This window comes from Daldinia caldariorum (assembly GCF_022478825.1).
Source record: "Daldinia caldariorum strain CBS 122874 unplaced genomic scaffold F4812scaffold_7, whole genome shotgun sequence".
NCBI lineage: Eukaryota > Fungi > Ascomycota > Sordariomycetes > Xylariales > Hypoxylaceae > Daldinia > Daldinia caldariorum.
Genome location: NW_025953043.1, coordinates 927,403 through 947,952, shown reverse-complemented (window position 1 = coordinate 947,952; position 20,550 = coordinate 927,403). Strand labels below are relative to the sequence as shown.

The following is a 20,550-nucleotide window of genomic DNA, read 5'->3' as shown; positions in this document are numbered from 1 at the left end:
AGAATCGGAGATAGGCATGTCGCTCCTCCTTCCTCGTCGTCGTCGTCATCATAATGATAATAATACCAATAATAATAATAATAATAATAATATCTAGCGGTTACTGTGTTTCTACATATGTTACGTACCGTATTGTATAATACTATACGTACCTCATATATACTACCTAACACATTACAACAATCTAAGGTCGTCTAAACGACGGGATTACCTCATAGAAAGGGTAACAGTATCAATATAGTCCGTGGGGAGTGGGAACACACATTATACAATGTAGCACTATATGTAACGCACCTTATTCTCAGCCTTCTCTCGCCCTTCTTTACACAAGTACAAAGCCAAAGCTGTCAATATGTAAGTCAGCAGCTTATGTATCCGTAACTATTGTATGTATGTACGTGTATTATTATGCATAATAAACTTTACCATAGGTATATAGAGGTAACATATAATACATACTAGGTATATATTGCCGTATGTGGTAACAGGTGTAGCCATCTAGCATCTGATGACCTTCCCGAATAAACCAGAACGAACGTCTTCAGGGGGATGAAGCGCTTTTTCAGCTGAGCAGACGACAAGGTCCCGTGATAGGAAGGAAAAGGATTCTTACGCGCTGTACGTTTCCGTCACGTTTTTCTTCTGGTTCTTCTTCTCTCCCTCGTGGCGCGCGCGGAGACCGGGAATATCGGTAATTGATCAGCAATCCTTCAAAGCCAGTCCCGTCTCGTCTGTGCTTAGCGACGGCAATAGGCGAGCGATACGCCGTATACACGGACACTCACGTCTATTTGTTCTACATATATAAGTCGATCTTATATATGGATATATATTATGGTATAAATCTTAAAAACTCCGGGGGTGAATATGTATGTCTATCACTTTCATTGTCCCTGAGCCGGTAGCAGCAGTAAGTAAATAAGTACCTACATGCGCAGTGCTACTATGTACGTGCCGTACTATTCTTAGAAAACAAAAGGGGGAAAAAAAAATCAAAAATCAAAAAGGTGATATGTAGATGAGATGGTTGTCGAAAGGTACCTAACCCAAACCTAACCTTGATCCGATCTAATAATAAACATTCCCATCCCAATCTATCTACCTAATCTATCTACCGCCGTACGTAAGAACCTAGCAGAGGGAAGGATCGTAGATGGGGATTCGGTCTGGCACGCGAGTTTTGGTTCTACTTTACCCTTTCCGAGGGGAGAAAAGGGTAAAGGAACCCCTAGAAAAAACACGGAAGCCTGGAAAATCAACCAAAACCTGGGTGGAAGGATTCGAAAAAAAGAAATTGTTCCGGAAGACATGCAAGCAAAAATATACACATACACATAGGAACCCGTCCCGTACTTACTCAACCACGGTCACATCAGCTTCGGTACTCCTCTAACCTCTTTCTCTCTTTCTGGACCCTAGGTCAGTACCGTTACTCTAATTGCGCGACGATTTAACTTCCTAGCTGAGCTTGCGGCTGCTGGCAGCGCCTTTCCTAAAACTGATATTCGTTCCCCTGTTCGTTCCTAATATCGACGACGGATTTAATGTACCTATGTGAAGGATAGGGGGGGCCATCGGCACATACCTAGAGGTAATGATCCACAAAGATGACGATCCCGTCAGCCACCCGCATTTGTTTTGCTTCTAATTGCACCTTTTTTCTTTCCGCCTCGATGCCTCGATCCATATGCGATCCCGAGTCGTCTGCATTTCCTCGTGTTCGACACCGTCGTCTCGTGGAGACAACTCTAAGCGAGGCAGCACCATACGTACTTTGGTGCAAGATTTGCCGAGACGGATGCATGGCTGTAGGCTCACATGAGTAAAGTAGATCGCATTCTTTGACGCCTCGTTTCTAATAGCAAGTTTCATTTTTGGTGCCATCGTACATGCTAAATATGTAAATCATCGGGTTAAGCCGATACGTATTCGGACGGTGTACGTCCTGAACAAGAAACATTTTATGCTAACCCGTAGCTGAACAAACACTCCTTTTGAAACTCGTCTATCCTACCCATCTTCGAGCGCTCCTAAATAACCTTACCCATGGTCCGAATTCTCCCCACTGCTCGAGGAGGCTTAGCGGTGCGTATGATGCGGTATCCGCTACCACTGTTCGTTCGGGATGAGGCATCATGGCTAAGACTCGACCGTTCTCGCTTGTTACACCAGCGACACCGCCAGGACTGCCGTTGGGGTTGAAGGGGTATTTCTCGGTCACGTTCAGGTAATTGTCAACGTATCGAATCGGAATCATTCCTGCAGCGTCAAGAGCTTGTAACGAGCTAGTTGAAGAAAAGGATGCCCTTCCTTCGCCATGTGAGACGACAATCGGGAATGCCGAGCCGTGCATGCCGTGAAGGAATACAGAAGGACTCTTCTGGTTATCTTCAATCTTAACCATACTGAAACGCCCTTCGAACTGTTGGCTAGTGTTCTCTTCGAATATCGGCCAATGTTCCGTGCCAGGTATGAGTTCCTTTATTCGCGATAGCATCTGGCAGCCGTTACAGACTCCCAGAGCGAACGTGTCTGGTCTTTTGAAGAACTCCTCAAACTCCCGTCGGGAATTCTCGTGCATCAGGATAGATTTGGCCCAGCCTTGTCCGGCTCCAAGCACATCACCATAAGAGAAGCCGCCACAGGCAGCCAATCCCACAAAATCGGACAGGGAACGACCGGAAATGATATCCGTCATCATAACGTCGACTGGGTCGAACCCTGCTGCCTTAAACGCAAATGCCATTTCAGCATGTCCGTTGACGCCTTGCTCCCTCAAAATAGCCACACGAGGATTCTTGCCGAAGAAACCCGTTATGGAGGCTGTGAGCGGTAAGATCGTATCAGTGGGATCAAAAGTAAGTTTGTAGGAGATACCCGGGTCAGTTTGATCCTGAATGATAGAATATTCAGACTCGGCGCAGGTCGGGTTGTCTCGAAGCTTCTGCATTTCGTATGAGGTCTTCGCCCACCACTGCTGTATCTCCTTTCTATCAAGGCTGACGATAGGTGTCGTTCCGTAACGAATTGTCAAAGACTGCTTTGACTTGGGTTGTACGCTGCCGAACTTCTTAATCATGCCGGGAGGTGGTCCACAAGTTGCGAAGCATCTCTTGAAGTTTGTCTCATCCGATGCTCGCACTTGGAACACGGCGCCCAATTCTTCGTTGAATAGAGCATCAATCATGTCCTCAATCGAGCCAGAATTAGAAATTCCGTCCATCATGAGGTCAACTCCACATCGTCCAGCGAACATCATTTCAGCAACAGTAGTGATCAATCCTCCGTCAGATCTATCATGATATGCGAGGACAACTCCGCTCTGATGCAATTGAGATATCGCATCAAAGTAGTCCGTGATCAGATCTATGTCTCGTACGTCCGGAGCCTCGTCTCCCACGTAACCAAATGATTGGGCAAGGGCAGATCCTCCCATCGCCTTCCTACCCATCGCTAGGTCGACAAACATAAGAACTGTCTCCCCTACTTCTTCAGGCCGTCGAAGTTGGGGGGTCCAGGTCCTCCTGATATCGTCGACGATTGTGAATGCTGAGATGACAACTGAAACAGGCGCAGTAACGCTCTTGGTCTTCTCGGATTCACGGTCCTTCCAAGTGGTCTTCATAGAAGTCGAATCTTTACCCACAGGTATACTTATTCCTAGTCTAATTAAATCGTCAATAAAATATCTTAAGTAGAACTTCAATATTGTCAAGATGATATGAAGGGAGAGAAGTCGTGTAGAAATGGATTCGATACATACCGAGGACACATATCAAGCCCAATAGCTTCAACCGCTTCGTAGAGAGCAGCCCCTTCTCCTGGGTGATTTAGAGCTGCCATCCAATTGGCGGACAGCTTAACCCGTCTTAGGTCGCCCATGATATCGGCAGCGGCCAGATTCATTAAGCTCTCGGCTACCGCCATGCGAGCGGACGCGGCAGGAGATATCAAGGCAAGGGTTGGCTTTTCACCCATAGCCATTGCCTCGCCGTGCCTTGTCTTCACTCCTAGGTTAAACGACGTAGCTGTGACCGCAACATCAGCTACAGGTGTTTGCCACGGTCCTACCATTTGGTCCCGCGCAGTAAGACCTCCGACAGTTCGATCTCCGATGGTAATCAGGAATGACTTCGACCCTACGGCTGGCATCCAGAAAACTCTCTGGAGAGCATTCCTCAGGAGCTCAGCACCAGTTGATCTAGCTCCAAACGCCGCCCTCAAGCTGGCAATTGGTTCAAATTTAGGTAGCGTTGGCTTCTTGGAGTCGACTATGCGCTGCAATCGACGGCCCGGAGGAAACAAAGTTGACATCGGGAGATTGATAGGTCGGGACGCTACACCATCTTTGGCATTTTTGTCTGTTAGAACAAGCTTAGGCACGCCATCCTCATCTTCAGACACCACAGTGCCGACATCTGAGAAGCCACAGCGTTCGCGTCCTATTATACTGGTTAATATCAGGTGTGTATATCAAGAATTGACGAGACTTACTGCAGATGCTCACGAATCGACTCATTCCTTCGTTGTTGACCAACATAACGTAACGCTCTTGGGCTTCATTGCACCCTATAGTCGTAGCGGTTAGTAACCCCTTTAGTCCAGTAGTTCTAAATACAAAACAATCAAGGGGTAATTCAACGAGTCCGTATATGATACATGGTGATAGGGGTAACCAAGAGACGGGCAATTCTGTAAAAGCTTACATATTTGGAGGGGACTCAAGCTGGGGTCTGCGCTCTCGACTTGACGCAGTTCGAACTTGCCCCCGAAACCGGCATCTTTAACTAATTCCGGAAGAGCGTTGGATAATCCTCCAGCACCGACGTCGTGTATCATTGCCTGGGTGATTGTTAGTCGACGGTAAGGTGGTAGGGTAGCCAGGGGATATGAGGCAAGTTCGTAGAGGCACGGAAGCTAGGAGAACCCAAGAATCCGAGAGAAAACTTACAATAGGGTTCATATCTCCCAGGCTAACACACGCATCGATTACCATCTGAGCTCGACGTTGCATCTCAGGGTTACCCCGCTGAACACTGTTGAAGTCGAGGTCTGCAGTGCCTTCTCCTGAAGCGTTGCTAGACGCAGCACCACCCCCCAGGCCGATTAACATGGCCGGACCGCCAAGCACGATAACATGAGCTCCCTCGTGCACATCGGTCGGATTCTTGAGTGCGTGTGCCGGTCTGACACGACCAAGTCCACCAGCAATCATGATAGGCTTGTGGTAGCCTCGCCATTCTGTTGCCGCCGATGATTCTGGATTGTTCTTATTGGTACCATCTGTTAAGAGCGTACGGAAACAACCGGTAAGAGCAGGGCGGCCGAATTCATTGTTGAATCGAGCCGAGCCGATAGGCGCCTCAAGCATGATGTCCAGACTACTAGCGTAATGTGCCGGGCGACCAATGTCAGTCTCCCAGGCATGATGGCCTGGAATGAGAAGATCGGAGACCCAAAATCCACTTAGACCAGCCTTGGTGGATGATCCTCTTCCAACAGCAGCCTCGTCACCTTAGGCGAGATAAGTTAGTAATGGATCTAGTAGTATCCTTTTATGACAATGAAGATTATTGCTATGACAAGGTTTGGGTAAAAGCGGCAATATCAATCTAGTGAAACCATGAGTTGACTTACGAATCTCTCCGCCTGATCCAGTGGCAGCACCTGGGAAAGCTAGTGATAACTAGAAGTTAGCGCTTGCTACAACGCGCCAAATTGGGTACTCACGAGAAATGGCGGTAGGATGATTATGAGTTTCGACTTTGGCTAGTACATGCACGACTTCTTTATTAAGCTTCCATGACCCGGTTGCATAATCAGGGGCCCAATAGCTTCCCATCTCGCCCTGCATTACTGCGGCGTTGTCGCTATAGGCAGAGACAGTATAGTCGGGTGTCTTCTTGTGCGTATTGCGGATCATGTCGAATAGACTCAAATCTTTAGTCACGCCATCTATAGTCCAAGTCGCATTAAACTGCCTACAGTTGACTATTAGTTCGATTCGCCAGTGCGAATTTCTAGTAAAACAATAGGCTCATTGCAAAGGAAGAGAATCAGAAAAAGACAAGTATGAAATCAATATTTTATACATTGGGTAAGAAAAGGTGAGCAAGTACTAATAATCTGCATATCTTAAGCTCGTGGTCACTTACTTATGACGGCAGTGCTCGGAGTTTACCTGAGCAAACATGAAGAGCTCAATATCATTCGGAGGCCTTCCAAGCTGAGTAAATTCTTGGACTAAGTACTCCATTTCAGACTGATCCAGGGCCAGGCCGTGTTCGGCATTGTATGCTTTCAACATATCAATAGGACTTTGGTCTCCGGAAAATATATCAACAACTTCTAGGGGTAAGGGTTCCCGCTCTATGAACATAGAGTCAAGATCTGGCTCGGTTGTGGATATAGTTTCCGTCATCCTATCGAATAGTAAATCCTTGAATGGAATCTCATCGTCGTTCAAGGGCTCCTCGAATTCTAAGGTGACAGAGCGCCCCCGTTCAACTCGGTGAACCTGGTCTCCAAGGCCGCAGACTTCGCAGACCTTGGTAGCCTTGGAGCTCCATGGTGAGATATTCCTGGGGGCTATGTAATAAGTGCGCGTATGTCCAGTATGTGTTGGAGGCGACGGGCTAGCATCTCTAGGCAATGGGAGCAGCTGTTGGAGTTTGGGTCCAGCAACGTTCTTGTCCCCTTTGATATGCGCGTAATAAATCCATGTGCCTAGGATATTGGTGACCTTAGTAGATGCGATCTGGTTGGCGCGATCTTTTAACTTATTGGCCTCGGAGGGCGTGAAGCAAGACTCTCCGGTAAGGACGACGTATTCCATCTTGCCTGGTAGTGACCAGAAGGTCTAAGGGTATACAAGATCAGAAGCTCCAAGGAGACGAGCAACACCCCTCGGAAAACTTGAGGTCGTGACTCGTGAGTCTTACTCAAGAGCGCGAAAGAAAAAGTTCACAGCAATGTGGGGGTTTATTAGTTTAGGTGGTTTTCTTTGGAGGGGCAGAAGTAGAATCGTACATTAGGTATGTATTTTGTACGATTCATGCCAAACTGGCCAATCATGATGAAGTACAAAATGGATGCGACTTTACCTAGAATCTAATGATCCAATAAAATACGTCAATCTTATGTAAACTCTCAGGGGTTTCTTTTTTTTAGACTTTTTTTTTAGACTTTTTTTTAGACTTACCCTTAAGAGTAAGCTTATCGGGTATCAACCTTAAAAAAAAAAAAAAAATACCTTTAAAAAAAGACCAGCTGTTTCAAAAGCTCCACAAGTCGCGATTTACTTTCACTACCTAGGTATCGTGCACCTAAGGTACATTAGCTTCATTCACGGAAGATAACCAACCCTACAAGTTAGAACAACCCCTTTCGGACGAAAATTCGAATTCCGACCCACGCCGAACATTCCTCGACCCAGAATCTTTCTGCCATGCAGTTTCGGTTTTCCAATGTTCTATATCAAGGGTTCGGCATAGAATTAGTACAACCACAACTTCCCGTCCTGTCCGGTGGCTGCTATTCGATACAGCATCGAAATGCATTTCCTCACGACGTTGGCCGGCTATGCGGCCCCGATGTTCCTGATCTTGTCCCCCATCCTGTCGTACTCCGATCAAGCAATCTCGATGCATAGGAATAGGTCAAGCGCGGGCTTCTCCCTCGACATTCCTCTGATCATGCTTGTCGCATCCATATTCAGGTTTGTCAGCCCCTTACGTTATGAGACTAAGTACAAAATCCTGTAACACTAACGGTGTCATTATTAGGGTGTTCTATTACCCAGGCGCGAGATTCGACGTGGCATTGCTGATTCAGTCATTTTGCAACATATTCATCCAACTTATTCTGCTCAAGATTGCTCTCGACCACCGACCGCCGCCGTCGTCAAAAGGAGGTGATGCCGCTCTCCCTTTCGCAGGCGCCCAGGATGGGTTTGAGGGATTTCAGCGACCCTACAATTTTTGGCAGTGGCGTTCACCGAAACCGTATGCTTTCAACCTCGAAAAGGTTGGTCTTGGCTCATCTGCTAATCTTATGTGCTAGGTATTGGCAATTTCTATTGTCGTTATGTATCGGTTTGACCGTCCTGGAGCTGTTATTAGCACCATTCAGCTCAGTTTATTCTGGATATTCGGCCTTAATAGGATATATCGGCTTGTCAGTCGAGGCGACGCTGCCTATCCCGCAGCTGGTTTCTAATGCCCGCTCGCGATCTTGCAAAGGTTTTCGGTTTTCCGTGCTAGCAAGCTGGTTGGTCGGAGATGCCATGAAAATGTTCTGGTTTTTTACATCTACTAGTGCGATTCCGCTGGCGTTTAAGCTTTGTGGAATCTTCCAAGCTATATGTGACTCCCTCATTGGCGTTCAATACTTAATGTATGGTGACCAGCAACCAACAATAAAAACGCAGCCAGGATGGACGTATTCTGGTGTAAAGCCACATCTGCATGTAACCGGGAGGGAAACGCCTACAGGAAGGAGGACACCTCTTGGGGAAAAGACAATTTGAATAAGCAATGATTAAGTACCTACCTAACCTAATATTTCTATTAAATCTTCTATTACATTAGTTCATCTGTGACCATATAATCCGTAACCGTATAACGGCAAATATGGTGATGCAATCAAGCTCTCAAGTTAATATATAATGTTTATCCCATCAAATCTAATACGAATAAATAGAGAAAAGATACACTTACAAACTTAATTCTATTATAAAAAAAAGCAAAATGAGTCCTGCTGAAGGCCTGTCATTGTGCTTACCTAATATGGTAACACGCGCTATGATGCGCGAGTGGCTGATATGATAGGTCAAGTACCTCTAGGTAATTATTCTTCAAGACAAGGGTGAGAACGTCGTGAATTAGTGCTAAGGAGTACTTTCGGCATCCGACTTTCCCCGCGAATAATCAGCCACGAAGTGTGATATCTGTATCTAAATGCATACTTACCGAATCAGAGTAAAATGCTCATTCATTCATGTACCAATTATATAAGATGCAAGTTGATCCTTCTTCAATTATACGTGGGGGAAGTCTGAAAATATAGTTACTGCTTAACTGGTAAGAACGTTAGTGCACTCGACTTTCCGAGTACCTAGAACGCGTCTAACAAATCTTCTCGTTTTAATTAGCTATTACCTTAGGTAACGTAACCACCATTGTATTCACACACTGGGAAGCCACTCTCTATACACATACTGACTGCTATCTATTTTTCTCTCCATTTGCAACTTCACGTCGTATTCCTTCATCTCTTAACCGTATCGATTCATTTTTCACTCTTTTCAACCCCTTTGAAGTGAAATACCAGGTCTCAGTGCCAAGAGTTGAGAGGAGGTATTGATCATAGCCCCTGAATAATACAAGCCTTGATTTGGCATGACTATCATCTCGTAACTACATACCTATCTATACCTTTCTATATTTCAAGGTCAACTCCCAAGTTATACATCGGATTGGTATTGCGCCTTAGAGCGAAGTTTCAATTTACTAGGACTTTTGAGGCTCTCTGAGACCATTCGTCTTGAATTAGCCTACCAGCGCTGTAAGTTGATTATGTTTATCTACCTACCTATCTAGTTTCCCATTCAGCCGTTTGCTATGTTAGGAACTATGCTTCATTAGGTATATTGTCTTCAGGATATAACCTCTAAAGCACGTGCATTTTAATGCTAAAAGTCGAGGCTCGAGGCTATTATTATAGAAATAGCCAAGAACTTTTCTTCAGATCGTCCTCGACAAATGCTTTGATTCCTTTACCACACCTTCTCTTGAATAACAATATCTCGTCCCCTTTCCGTTTCATATATTTTCCAGTTAGGAATTATACAACTTAAACCAACTGCCCTACGCAATTACCCAGTCTGAAATTCACATTGTCATTCACATTTCGGGTTATCAATTGCACTTACTTACATCTGAAGTAGGCTGTAGTAGGACTTGGAGGCTACCTAGCTGACGTTCATTTATCGTTCAAAGGATTGATAATTCACCTCTTTTAGACATTCTAGGATTGCTCTGTATTTACGGTCTCGTCCTCGAAGACGTTCCTAGGCAACCACAATATCATCTATAGGTGAAAACAGCATCGAAACAGGGACATCTAGTCTGCGATTGCCTGCCGTTGCGCAGCAAACTAGTAGGCAACCCCCTTCCTTTTCAGCACACCTTCCAGTCTTTCCTACCTACACTTAGGTCGACGTTCACCAAACTATTTCACATCTTATTGCTGCTCTGGTCCCTCCGCCATCGCATTCACCCTCTTTATCTGTCGGCTGATCCGTGCAGTATAGGACGCAACTCCTTGGGTTTTACTCCAAGTCGTCCTGACGATTTCAACATCCACGCAGTATTTTATCATAGCGTTTTAGGCTTGTAAGTTATTTCTATTCTTAGGTCCAAAGCTACCTATAGCCTAGCTGCGCATCCCCATCGTTCCTGTATCCTGGGTATCTATCTGGGTGCTTAGGCAATCCACCGTTGCTAGGGTCATCAGCACCTCTTTCCACAATTTACAGCTTCCTCCTCTTTCCCATGCCCTCTCAAATATAACTTCGTCTACTTAGTAGCTTCCCGTTTATTATTCCACCTGGATTCTCCGGACACTACACTTTCCCTTCTCAATAATACTCAATCATCCAACTTTAAGGCCACCTTATCATCAATAATCCCTCTAACAGCGATATAGCATCGCCTCTTACGCCCACCATGCCGCCTGCTCGAGCCCGAGTCAACTTTAAAACTTACGAGACTAGTACCCGTCTGTTGGCTGCCGTGGTTGCCTCCCTCGAAGGCAAGGTGAAACTGGACTATGATGGTAAGTGGTGTTCTCTTTCTATGATACACTGTTCTCATAACTGGCTTCTTCATACATATCTCATGTCCTATGTCTATCAAAGCATAATCGGGAGTGGTGTAATTAGAATGCATATCAGCTCAGCCGCACCATCGTGAAATGGAATGAGCCAAAGCAGTTATATTACTGTAGTGTCTACCTATATTCGATAGACATTACGTACTGTTTCTCCATCACGAGCTGATATGATAGCAGTGATTGCCAAATTGGTGGGTGGAGGAACCACGGAGTACGCTGTTGAGCATCGCATGCGTCCTATCAAGCAATTGGCCAAGCTGCAAGTCCACTGGGTTCTGGATAAGAAGAAGGACCCAGGCGAGCTCCCTGTCGAGAACGGAGGTATATTCTATACACCTCTCGTATCACTTACATCCTGCGCTTTCATCTTTCTTCTTCATTGCTTCTTTCTACGGCCCATGAAAGAGGAGAAGTGACTAACCATGTCTCGCAGAAATCCAGAAGCTTTTCGGCGAATCTACCGCTGCAGGTATCCAGTGGCAAATGCGCGATGTGAAAGCTCTAGGCCGCGCACAGCGGCAGGCCGTCGCGGAGAACAAGAACCCCTGGGAAGTCAAGATCGACGCTCCCACACGCACCAAGGCTTCCGCCGCGTCGACACCCACTAGTAGGGGCGGCCGCACTCCTTCTACTGCTGCCTCTTCGAAGCGCAAGCGCGGCCCCAAGAAAGTGACCATGTCTGAGGAGGATACCGGTCTCGATAGTGCCGAAACCGACTATGATGCCAAGGATCTTCAATCGGACGACGACGATATCCTTCAGGTCACGCCCACGCCAAAACGCCGCAACGTCGGAGCTATCAACGGTGCCATCGCGAACAATGCCACTACTCCCGTTCCCGCTAAGAATAATAGCAATGTCGGCAGCGGTGGCAAGAATGTCTCGCGCTCACTCTTTGGAAACGGCACCAATTCAGCGCGCGCTCACAACGACGACGACGAGGTCCAGATCGTTGATCTGAGTGAGGATACACCCCCGCCTGCGCCTGCGCCGGCTCCCGCACCCGTAACGTCTACGCGTGCCCCCGTGGTGAAGGCTGACCCAGATTCGGATCTAGCGTCGGAAGAGAATAGTCCGACTCGAGAGCGCCATGGCAATCCTTACGCTGGTGGTAGCGCCATGTACGACGACGACGACGACTTTGCTGAGGGTGAGGTCTAAGTTGACGACACCACCATTAACGGCTACGGCCAAAAGTGCGAATACAGATATCGCACATGTTTCTAATGCCGCCTCTTCGTTTTGTACCCTCTCCGGCGAGTAATGGATTCTTCGGCGTTCGTTTTTTTTTCTCTCCCTTCTCTGCTTTTTATCTATCTATCGGTTCTGTCGACGTCCTTGCAAAGAGGTGATGAATGCGTAATATCTCATCATATTAGCATCTAGCCTCCCTTCGGCACAGTTTAATACAACGCCGTCGCATCGTTGTCTTTCCGTATTTACTGCGTTTCATTTATCAGTACCGGGATCGGGGGGGAAGGGACGGGAACAGAGAAAAAAAAAAGGGAAAGAAAAGAAAGGCAACGGAACGGTGGATTCGTATGCTTTTAGTTTGTTGCGGGGGCCGAGATTTCGTGCCTACTAAGTATCTAACCTACTTACCATCCGGAGGTTCATAGTTATGGGGGACGTTTGGATGATGGTCCAGGGGGGGATTAAGTCGAGACAACCACCTCACCACTCACTCACTCTATCTATACCAACATTTCGACTCATCTACATGGTAGTACCGAGTGTGCGATAGTTTCATGTTTGCATCTTGCTTTTCGGGTCTGCTATACAAGTTAGCCCTCATACGACATGGGTGGCCGGTCCCTTTTCTCAAGTTTGCGAATGAATTTTACGGACTGGACTGGTTTGTGCGAATGAATTACATAGGTAGATACCTAGGTATTAGTAGCCTAATCGAGGTACTTTTCTATCTAGACAGGCAGGCAGGCAGACTAATTGCTCTCGTCGCGAATGAACCGTCCCGCATAATTTCTTAGTTTTCCTCTTTCTTTTCTTTTCCTCTTTTTATTTTTTACCTTTCGGTATAGGTATAGGTACATACATATATTAGTACCTACCTGACTTAGGTAGGTTAGTCAAGTAACAACCGCCACAAGGCATCCCTATCCACAAAATCGTGATGGATGATATTGACGAGCCAGGAGTCGGCCTTGGCCTTCTCGAGAAGCTTCTCGGTGTCGGAGCCCTTGCCGTAGATCTGGGCCCACGCGCCGAAGATGCCGAAGGCCTCCTCGCTCCAGGCGCGGAAGCTGACCTCCTCGATGATGGTCGGGGTGACGATCTCCTTGCCGGGGAAGACGCCCCAGGTGACGGCGTTGGTGCTGGGCTCCTTGGCCTCGCCGGCCAGGCCGCCGGTGAGGTCCGACGAGACGAAGTCGCCCGCCGCGTTGGCCGCGTAGAAGCACACCGTGTCCTGGACCTCGGAGCTCTGGAGCTTCTCGAGCAGGACCCTCCACTCGGCCGACGGGATGAAGAACTCGACGAACGCCTTCTGGAACACGAACCCTTGCTGCGGGCCCCAGCCGAAGACCGGGTCCGACGACCGCAGCCCGTTGACCGCCGGCTGCGAGGCCACGGTCCACCAGCCCTTCCGGTTCAGCCGGACGAGCTCGTCGGCGATCATCTGCGTCTCCTCGTTGAATTCCTCCTCGCTCCACGGGATGGCCGAGAGCTCCTTCTTGAGATGTCGCACGAATAGGTCGTTGATATCTTCCCGTTTGGCGGGGTAGCCCCAAAGACCGACGGCTTGTGCGTGGGAGACGTGCAAGCTAGGCCCGTACCCGTCTATTTCACCGTATGCGGGTGATCGGGCATCACCCCATCGGCCGTTGGGGAAGTCGTCCCAAGTCGCTTCTCGGCCAAGCACTCCTTCACCCTCCGAGATCGCCAAGGTGTTAGCTCGACTATTGATCGGCTCCGCTGGTATGCTGGCTTCGGCCGAGGTAGCTTCGTATTCGGGATGGGATATCGGTCGTCCGGAGACGATGACGCGGTTACGGGTATCCGAGCTGACGTTCGATTGCCTTCTACTTCGGGAAACTTCCGGGAGAGGTTCGTGGTCTAGGGATCCGTTGACCTGGAGGGCCGGGATCTTGGATGTGATATCCTGGATGGCCTCTTCTTCGATAGGAGAGCTGAGGGGTATGAGGTCCGACCTTTCGATGATAAAGGACACGGCCTTTTCGAGATTTAAAGTGTAGAAATGGAACCCTCTAGGCCCAGGTGTCCTACTTTTGATCTCCTTGACCTTTTCGACGATCTCGCATAAGATGTCTACACCAACGCTTTTGACCTTCTCGTCGTCCATCTTCACGGCGTCTAACCGTGACATTATCGCGTCGGGTATTTTGGCATGACTGAGCTTCGTCGTCCGCTTGATCATTTGGTAACTCTGAATGGGCATCAACCCAGGGATGATAGGAATTGTCTTAAACGCGCCGCTGGGGTGGTCCCTCAGGGTTCGCTCAAAATCGTCGTAAGCATCCGTGTCGAAGAATAGCTGCGTCATGAGAAAATCGGCCCCAGCAAGGGTCTTGTCAACCAAGTAAGGCAGATCGTGTTCCAGACTCTGGCCCAAAGGATGGCTCTCGTCGGCATGGCCTTCGGGATATGCCGCGACACCGATACAGAAATAATCTCCATGAGTCTTCTTTATATACCGGACCAAATCAATAGCCCACTTAAAGGTTTCGTCTATAGCATCCTCAGGATTCTCATTGGGGTCTTGGTATTCGGCAGCCCGTGGAGGATCGCCTCTTAAGGCTAAGATGTTCCTGATACCTAATGCTTTCGCATCTTCCAACGCCCTGTCAATCAGTTTCCGGCTCATGTTCGTACACGTCAAATGTAGACATGTCGTCAAGTTCAATTCCCTCTGACATATCTCGGCGAGTTCGAGAGACTTGGTGGCAGTAGATCCGCCAGCACCCCATGTTACGTTTACGAATAAAGGTCGTAGCGCCCGTGCCATTCGATCGAGACGGTCGCGGAGGTTGGAAAAGCCCATAGCGGTCTTCGGAGGGAAGAACTCGAGCGAGAAGTAATTCGAGTCGGCCGGCAAAGCGGCTATCTTGTCCGTGATCTTCTCCATGTTTGAACGATTCCGTTTACCACGGTTCGTTGTAAACTGCAAGAGAGACTTTGAAAGCGTGAATATAGGGGTATGTCAAGTAGATAACCTCTTCCTTTTTTCTTCTTTCTTCTTCTTTTATAACTAGCCCCCGAAGCCCAGCTGAATTGGACTAACGATCGACACCAAGGGAAAGTCGAAAACACGTAGAGGGGGTTGGCCCAGTAGAGGCCGGATCGGCACGAAAAGGATTCAGTCAAAGGATATGTGAGTCCAAAATAAATAACTATAGTCGATATGCGATGAGAACTTTTTATACAGTATCTAACCCTGTCGTCCCGTAGATAGCAGGTTAGGTAAGGTAAGTCATATACTCTCTCCTCTTTATGTGACTCTCTTTTGCTTTGTGGAAATTTTACTAAGTAAAAGGTTCCGGTCGGCGAGGTCTGACATCGTTGTGGGGTACCTGCATAGAACCCCGCATTAACGGGACATGGTACCTAGATGTACCTAAAGTGGCAGAAAATCGGACAAATCTCTTACCTAATAAAGCTAAAGAAAGGAAGGTGACAGAGGGTCGGTTACCCAGGTACATTTCCACGTTTGGATTCATTTGGAATTTTGGATTGCTCTGGACCCCTGAATCTTCTTCTCGGAATTCTTCCTAAACCTCACTAGGCTATCTGCGTCCTTATCGAATTTATAATCCAAATGCCAGTTTACTCAATCATAGAGCGCCGTGCTATTGTAATACAATCAATCTTAAGGCACAATCACACCAAGTACTTTTTTAAGATCCCTACTTAAGATAAGAAAAACATAAGAGAACGGTATTTATTCATCCTTAATCCCTAAACCGTACACACACGCAGACATTGCTACGTAGACACCCATATTAATACTTTTCTTATCCTACTCTATCTTCGGCATCGTATATATTTCATCTTTAGAACATTTCAAAATTACCTAAGATACCTATTTATAAATCACAAGTATTACTTGTCAGAAGCCGTTGAGAATTGCTTTTTGTGGCGTCATGGATACCTCCAATCAGAATGTCGCCGACGCGATGCGACCGCCACCGAAAGACATGTCTCATCACTACTCCGACGTGACGAAGGCTAGAGCCCCAAGTAGAATGAAGGAATTCTATAAGTATTTTCAAATACCGAACATTGGACAACTAGCTGGTGGTACGAAACGCCTATCATCTTTATCTCATATTTATCCCATCTTTATCGTGTCGACAATGTCTGCGTGCCAAACTCTATTCTAGGGGGACTAACGTTGAACTTTGAAATGTCAGGTCTTCCTAACGCTACTCTTTTCCCCTTTGATACCTTAGAAGCTCAAACCGCGAGACCGGATCGATGGACCCCAACGCCTAACTATCCGGACCCTGATGGCAAGCTATCTTCCCGATTAGCCGCGACATCGATTTCAAATCCGGCCGTAGCCTCTCACGTCGTCGTGCCACACGATGCGCCTGCCTCGGATCCGAGGAAGAAGATAGATCTGGCTACAGCCTTACAATACGGCCAAGCTGATGGATATCCGCCTTTACTTTCCTTCATTCGCGAATTCGCGCGGGATTACTTACATCCAAATGTACCCTACAGGGGTGGGCCAGAGGTCATCTTCACAGTCGGCTCATCAGATGGCATGTTTAAGACATTGGAGGTATTCACCAACGTCTGGGTAGAAGGGAAAAACGACATCCGAGAACGACCGGGCTTGTTATGCGAAGTTTTCATGTACGCCAATGTACTAACCCAAGCACAACCCCGAGGAATCCAACCCGTGCCCATCGAAATGGATGAAGGGGGTATGTTGCCGTATGGTCCTGGAAGTTTGGACGATGTCCTTTCGAACTGGGATCACAGCAAAGGAAAACGGCCACACTTGCTGTACACTGTAACGTGAGTTTTTCCCTCTTCAATTCTTCATATCGTCATGATCAGCCTACTCCGGAAGATCCGCATCGTACTAAACGTAGTCCTACAGAATGGGTCATAACCCCACAAGTGGTGTTCTTTCTCTCGAGAGAAGGAAAGAATTATACTCGGTCTGCAGCAAATACGATGTCATTATCGTCGAGGATGACCCCTACTGGTACCTCCAGTTCCCTTCAGCAGCAGTCGAGGAAGCGAAGGCGAGGAATTTGCCGATTCCCGAACCCCAAATAGCGAATACCCTCGAAAGGAAATCCGGGTACGAATACTTGGATTCTCTTGCGCCATCATTCCTTAATATCGATGTGGACGGACGAGTTGTGAGATTGGATACTTTCTCCAAGACCGTGGCTCCGGGATGCCGAATGGGATGGATCACCTCGACCCCGTCGATTTGCGAGCGCATTCTTCGCGTCAGCGAGTCGGGCACGCAGCAGCCGTCCGGTTTCGCCCAGGTTGTTATCGCCGAGACTATCATGGGGTCGCAGCCTGAGGCGTCGGTAGCATTCGCGGCTCGATCCGTGAAGGATCGGGCTACTTTCAGCGGGTGGAAGATGGACGGCTGGGTGCGATGGCTCGCTGGGCTGCGAGGCCAGTACGAGAGACGCATGAACAGGATGTGCAGGATCCTCGAGGAGAATGCGTATCAGCTCAAGCAGTCGACGCCGATGCGTGGGTCGGACTCCGATTGGGGCGTCATCACCAAGACCCAGCTGTATGACTTCAAATGGCCCCGCGGCGGCATGTTCCTCTGGCTGCACATGCGCTTCGAGACGCATCCGCTCTGGAAAGCCGCTGGGTCCCGCGGCAACCTCGTGGACGGCACCGCGCTGTCGACCGCCCTCATGGTCTTCCTTACCCGCAAGCCCTACCTCGTCCTCGTCAGCCCCGGCCTCATGTTCAGCGCCACTGACAAGATCCGCAAAGAGCGCGGGTGGGCCTATTACCGCCTGTGCTTCGCCGCCGAGTCCGAGGAGAACATCGACAGATGCTCCCTGCGCTTCGGCGAGGGCGTCCAGAAGTTCTGGCGCATCAAGAACGTCAAGGAACTAGAGGCGCTACTGGAAGAATCCAGTGCTGCGCAGACCCAGGACGACGAGGCGCAGCTGGTGAATCTGGGGGGTTGGATGGGATGCTAAGTAAGTAAGGGATGCAAGATGTTAGTAAGGATATATTGGAACATATGTTGAAATACATACTATGTACGTGAGAGGCCTGAGTGAGCGAGCGAGAGTACATATGAAAGATACGTGTACTATATACTCACGAGGTTGGACTATGCTATATCCTCATGTGCGAACTTAGGCACAAACACATATATCTTCACATATGTATATCAACAAACCACAAAGCTCTAGAATTATAAAGCTATACATACCATTATAAGAATAGTAGAAGAAGAATAAACCAAGCAAATTGGGACCGAACAATATTGTGCTTAGTTCGCATGTCGTTCGGGTACATATTTTCCTTTTCACATAGCAGATAGAAATGTCAATATAAAACGAAATGAACGCCTGGATTTACTTTACAATAGTAATACTAATAATAGCCTTATGAGAATCGAGTTTTAACTAGCACACAGATAGGACTGATTTGGGCGGTTTCACGAAGACGTTGGCGCGTTATAAGGAAAAGGGGTAGGTAGGTAAATTGGCACGTGAATTTATAAAACATTAAAAAATGGAAATTTAGACTATCTTGGAGGACTTATTACGATACAATGCATAGACAATTCACCGATGAGATGGGGAAGTGGCGATCAGAATAAGAATGTCATTGATTGATTTCATCAGACCCTATGATCCAGTACGCCGTGACTATTTGCAACCGATTTACCGTTTTCCCCCTCCTTTCCTCTAGACTACGCTGCTCACCAAGCTAGTCTACTCTAGACCTCGCGCAGGAGGTCAAGGAAAACCTTAGGAGGCTTGGGGGGCTTGCCCTCTTCCGCCTTTTGCTGGCCAACCTTGTTCTTCACGAAGGTAGCGTAGTAGGGGTTGAAGCGCAGCATGACTTGCTTGTTGCGAAGAGGGTTCTTCTGGACGGCAGCGCGCTTGGTAAGAGGACCACCCTTAGGAGCGTTGAGGACGCTCTGGATTTCAGAGCTGTTGATCAGACGGCTCAGGTCGGACTGGGCAACCAAGTTGGAAGGTAGAAGGAAGTCCTTCTTAAGCTCGGAAGGCTTGGTGGTGGTGCCGTAGATCTTGTCGAGGGCCTTGAAGGCAGCTGAGGTCCAGACGATGAATCGTCCGAGGTGACCACCAGGGGCAAGCTGGAGGAGGTTCAGGGCGTAAACGGAGCTGGTCTCGACACCAGGAAGGTTGCGGGTACCAGTGACAAGCTCCTTGCCGTCGACCTCGGGGTCGTAGATGATCAAAGGTCCACGTCGCTGGCGGTGACGGCGGCCTCGCAGCTTACCCTTACCAGCACGTAGCTTCTTCGACTTCTTGGCCTTCTCGACGTCGGCAGCGGCACCAACAGCGTTCAGGATGGCGAGAGCACCAGCGGTCTTGGCAGCAGCACCGCCCTCGAAAGCAGCCGAGTCAACGACGAGAGGGACTTCTGGAACGGAAGAGATCTGGTGGCCGCGGGCGAGTAGTAGAGGGGGGACAGCGGAAGCGGCAAGAGCAGAGGCAGTAGCGAATCGCCTTTTCGAGAGTTAGTTGGTATACTCCAGAGGCAAAATCAAAATCCTGGTATCAACTCACTTCTGGCCCTGGTTGATCTTGATGTGCCACTTTCGCCAGATCTTGGTAGGGGCGAACATGCGACCGGAACGGCACATGTTACCGAAGGCAGCCTGACCAGCACGGTGGGTACCACCACCAGAGACACGGGGGATACGAGCGACGGCACGACCTATGGAATAATATTGTTAGTAAAGTCGAAGATTTATTATCTCCAGACCAATATTCCGGCGTTGAGTGAGCATTATCAAAAATATCCACGATAGAAATTTCCAACCTCCTCTTCCCTGACGCCCAACTAATAAAAAAAATAACACGAAAACTACTGACCAGTTCCCCAAGATTCGGCAGAGGTTTGGTGACCGGCCTTCTCGCTCACAGCATAGGGCTGTCGCTTGTTCTTGGCCATTCCAGTGTGGACTTGCTGGACGATATCAGGTCGGATCGGGGAGGAAAAGACGGTAGGAATGGTATGGGTAGCTCCCGAGGGAGAACCATCCTTGCCGATGATGGTGACAGTCGGTCGAGAGGCCATCGTGAAGGTCGTAATGCTGGAGAATTGGTCTGATTAGTCAATTGAAAACATAACAGCTGAATTAAGATGGAATCGAGAAGGAGAACAAAAATGAAAATAGCGGGAGAGAGACTAACTTGCGCTGAACTTACCTCGACGCTGGGTGTTGATGGTCTCAGGTTGCGATTTGGTGATGTTGAACTGCGAAAAATCAAAAAGCCCACCACCGAATTAATTTTCTTGTGGGTTTGCGCGAGGGCTAAGCGAATTTTTCGGGGGGGGAAATTGACCCACTTTCCCACCTACTAGCTCCTTTAAATGCATTATGCATCTAAGTAGTAAAGCAAATTCAGAATTACCCCGCTATTTGCACTGTGCTACTGTACGCCTGAGCTCTAATTCAAGATAACCTCTATTTTC

At 48.1% G+C, this 20,550-nt stretch overlaps 6 protein-coding genes across 6 annotated transcripts; 3 read left to right on the top strand and 3 right to left on the bottom strand.

Moving 5' to 3' along the window:
• Nucleotides 1–1,657: 1,657 nt before the first annotated feature.
• Nucleotides 1,658–6,996, bottom strand: F4812DRAFT_367713 (phosphoribosylformylglycinamidin). The gene is made up of 8 exons (XM_047931894.1): nt 6,156–6,996; nt 5,731–5,981; nt 5,638–5,676; nt 4,952–5,514; nt 4,707–4,842; nt 4,495–4,569; nt 3,764–4,442; nt 1,658–3,665 (listed from the first exon to the last, which is right to left on the bottom strand). Exons 1-8 carry the CDS (start codon nt 6,833–6,835, stop codon nt 2,006–2,008), a joined length of 4,083 nt encoding a protein of 1,360 aa, XP_047790738.1. The 5' UTR covers nt 6,836–6,996; the 3' UTR covers nt 1,658–2,005.
• A 200-nt stretch (nt 6,997–7,196) lies between these two features.
• On the top strand, nt 7,197–8,707 carry F4812DRAFT_426716 (uncharacterized protein). Its single transcript, XM_047934044.1, has 3 exons — nt 7,197–7,717; nt 7,785–8,003; nt 8,062–8,707. The coding sequence occupies exons 1-3, from the start codon at nt 7,554–7,556 to the stop codon at nt 8,525–8,527; spliced, it is 849 nt and encodes a 282-aa protein (XP_047790737.1). The 5' UTR covers nt 7,197–7,553; the 3' UTR covers nt 8,528–8,707.
• A 2,020-nt stretch (nt 8,708–10,727) lies between these two features.
• F4812DRAFT_458858 (uncharacterized protein) lies at nt 10,728–12,054 on the top strand (the record flags this gene model as incomplete). Its single annotated transcript, XM_047937430.1, has 3 exons — nt 10,728–10,836; nt 11,071–11,214; nt 11,327–12,054. 3 exons carry the CDS (start codon nt 10,728–10,730, stop codon nt 12,052–12,054), a joined length of 981 nt encoding a protein of 326 aa, XP_047790736.1.
• A 737-nt stretch (nt 12,055–12,791) lies between these two features.
• On the bottom strand, nt 12,792–15,381 carry F4812DRAFT_426706 (MTHFR-domain-containing protein). The gene has a single exon (XM_047934043.1). The coding sequence runs from the start codon at nt 14,993–14,995 to the stop codon at nt 12,977–12,979; it is 2,019 nt and encodes a 672-aa protein (XP_047790735.1). The 5' UTR covers nt 14,996–15,381; the 3' UTR covers nt 12,792–12,976.
• A 629-nt stretch (nt 15,382–16,010) lies between these two features.
• F4812DRAFT_458856 (PLP-dependent transferase) lies at nt 16,011–18,065 on the top strand (the record flags this gene model as incomplete). The annotated part of the gene is made up of 3 exons (XM_047937429.1): nt 16,011–16,167; nt 16,251–16,893; nt 16,979–18,065. The coding sequence occupies 3 exons, from the start codon at nt 16,011–16,013 to the stop codon at nt 18,063–18,065; spliced, it is 1,887 nt and encodes a 628-aa protein (XP_047790734.1).
• A 503-nt stretch (nt 18,066–18,568) lies between these two features.
• Nucleotides 18,569–20,445, bottom strand: F4812DRAFT_367481 (ribosomal protein L4 domain-containing protein). The gene is made up of 4 exons (XM_047931892.1): nt 20,268–20,445; nt 19,947–20,167; nt 19,638–19,788; nt 18,569–19,577 (listed from the first exon to the last, which is right to left on the bottom strand). Exons 2-4 carry the CDS (start codon nt 20,149–20,151, stop codon nt 18,818–18,820), a joined length of 1,116 nt encoding a protein of 371 aa, XP_047790733.1. The 5' UTR covers nt 20,152–20,167; nt 20,268–20,445; the 3' UTR covers nt 18,569–18,817.
• Nucleotides 20,446–20,550: the final 105 nt, after the last annotated feature.

Coding starts and splice junctions, on each gene's coding strand:
- F4812DRAFT_367713 (XM_047931894.1), bottom strand. CDS start 6,835: ATGGAATACGTCGTCCTTACCGGAGAGTCTTGCTTCACGCCCTCCGAG. Junction 4,443..4,494: donor TCGATTCGTGAGCATCTGCA/GTAAGTCTCGTC, acceptor CCAGTATAATAG/GACGCGAACGCTGTGGCTTC. Junction 3,666..3,763: donor GGGCTTGATATGTGTCCTCG/GTATGTATCGAA, acceptor CGATTTAATTAG/ACTAGGAATAAGTATACCTG.
- F4812DRAFT_426716 (XM_047934044.1), top strand. CDS start 7,554: ATGCATTTCCTCACGACGTTGGCCGGCTATGCGGCCCCGATGTTCCTG. Junction 7,718..7,784: donor CTTGTCGCATCCATATTCAG/GTTTGTCAGCCC, acceptor TGTCATTATTAG/GGTGTTCTATTACCCAGGCG. Junction 8,004..8,061: donor CAGTGGCGTTCACCGAAACC/GTATGCTTTCAA, acceptor CTTATGTGCTAG/GTATTGGCAATTTCTATTGT.
- F4812DRAFT_426706 (XM_047934043.1), bottom strand. CDS start 14,995: ATGGAGAAGATCACGGACAAGATAGCCGCTTTGCCGGCCGACTCGAAT.
- F4812DRAFT_367481 (XM_047931892.1), bottom strand. CDS start 20,151: ATGGCCTCTCGACCGACTGTCACCATCATCGGCAAGGATGGTTCTCCC. Junction 19,789..19,946: donor TGCCGAATCTTGGGGAACTG/GTCAGTAGTTTT, acceptor ATTATTCCATAG/GTCGTGCCGTCGCTCGTATC. Junction 19,578..19,637: donor AAGATCAACCAGGGCCAGAA/GTGAGTTGATAC, acceptor ACTCTCGAAAAG/GCGATTCGCTACTGCCTCTG.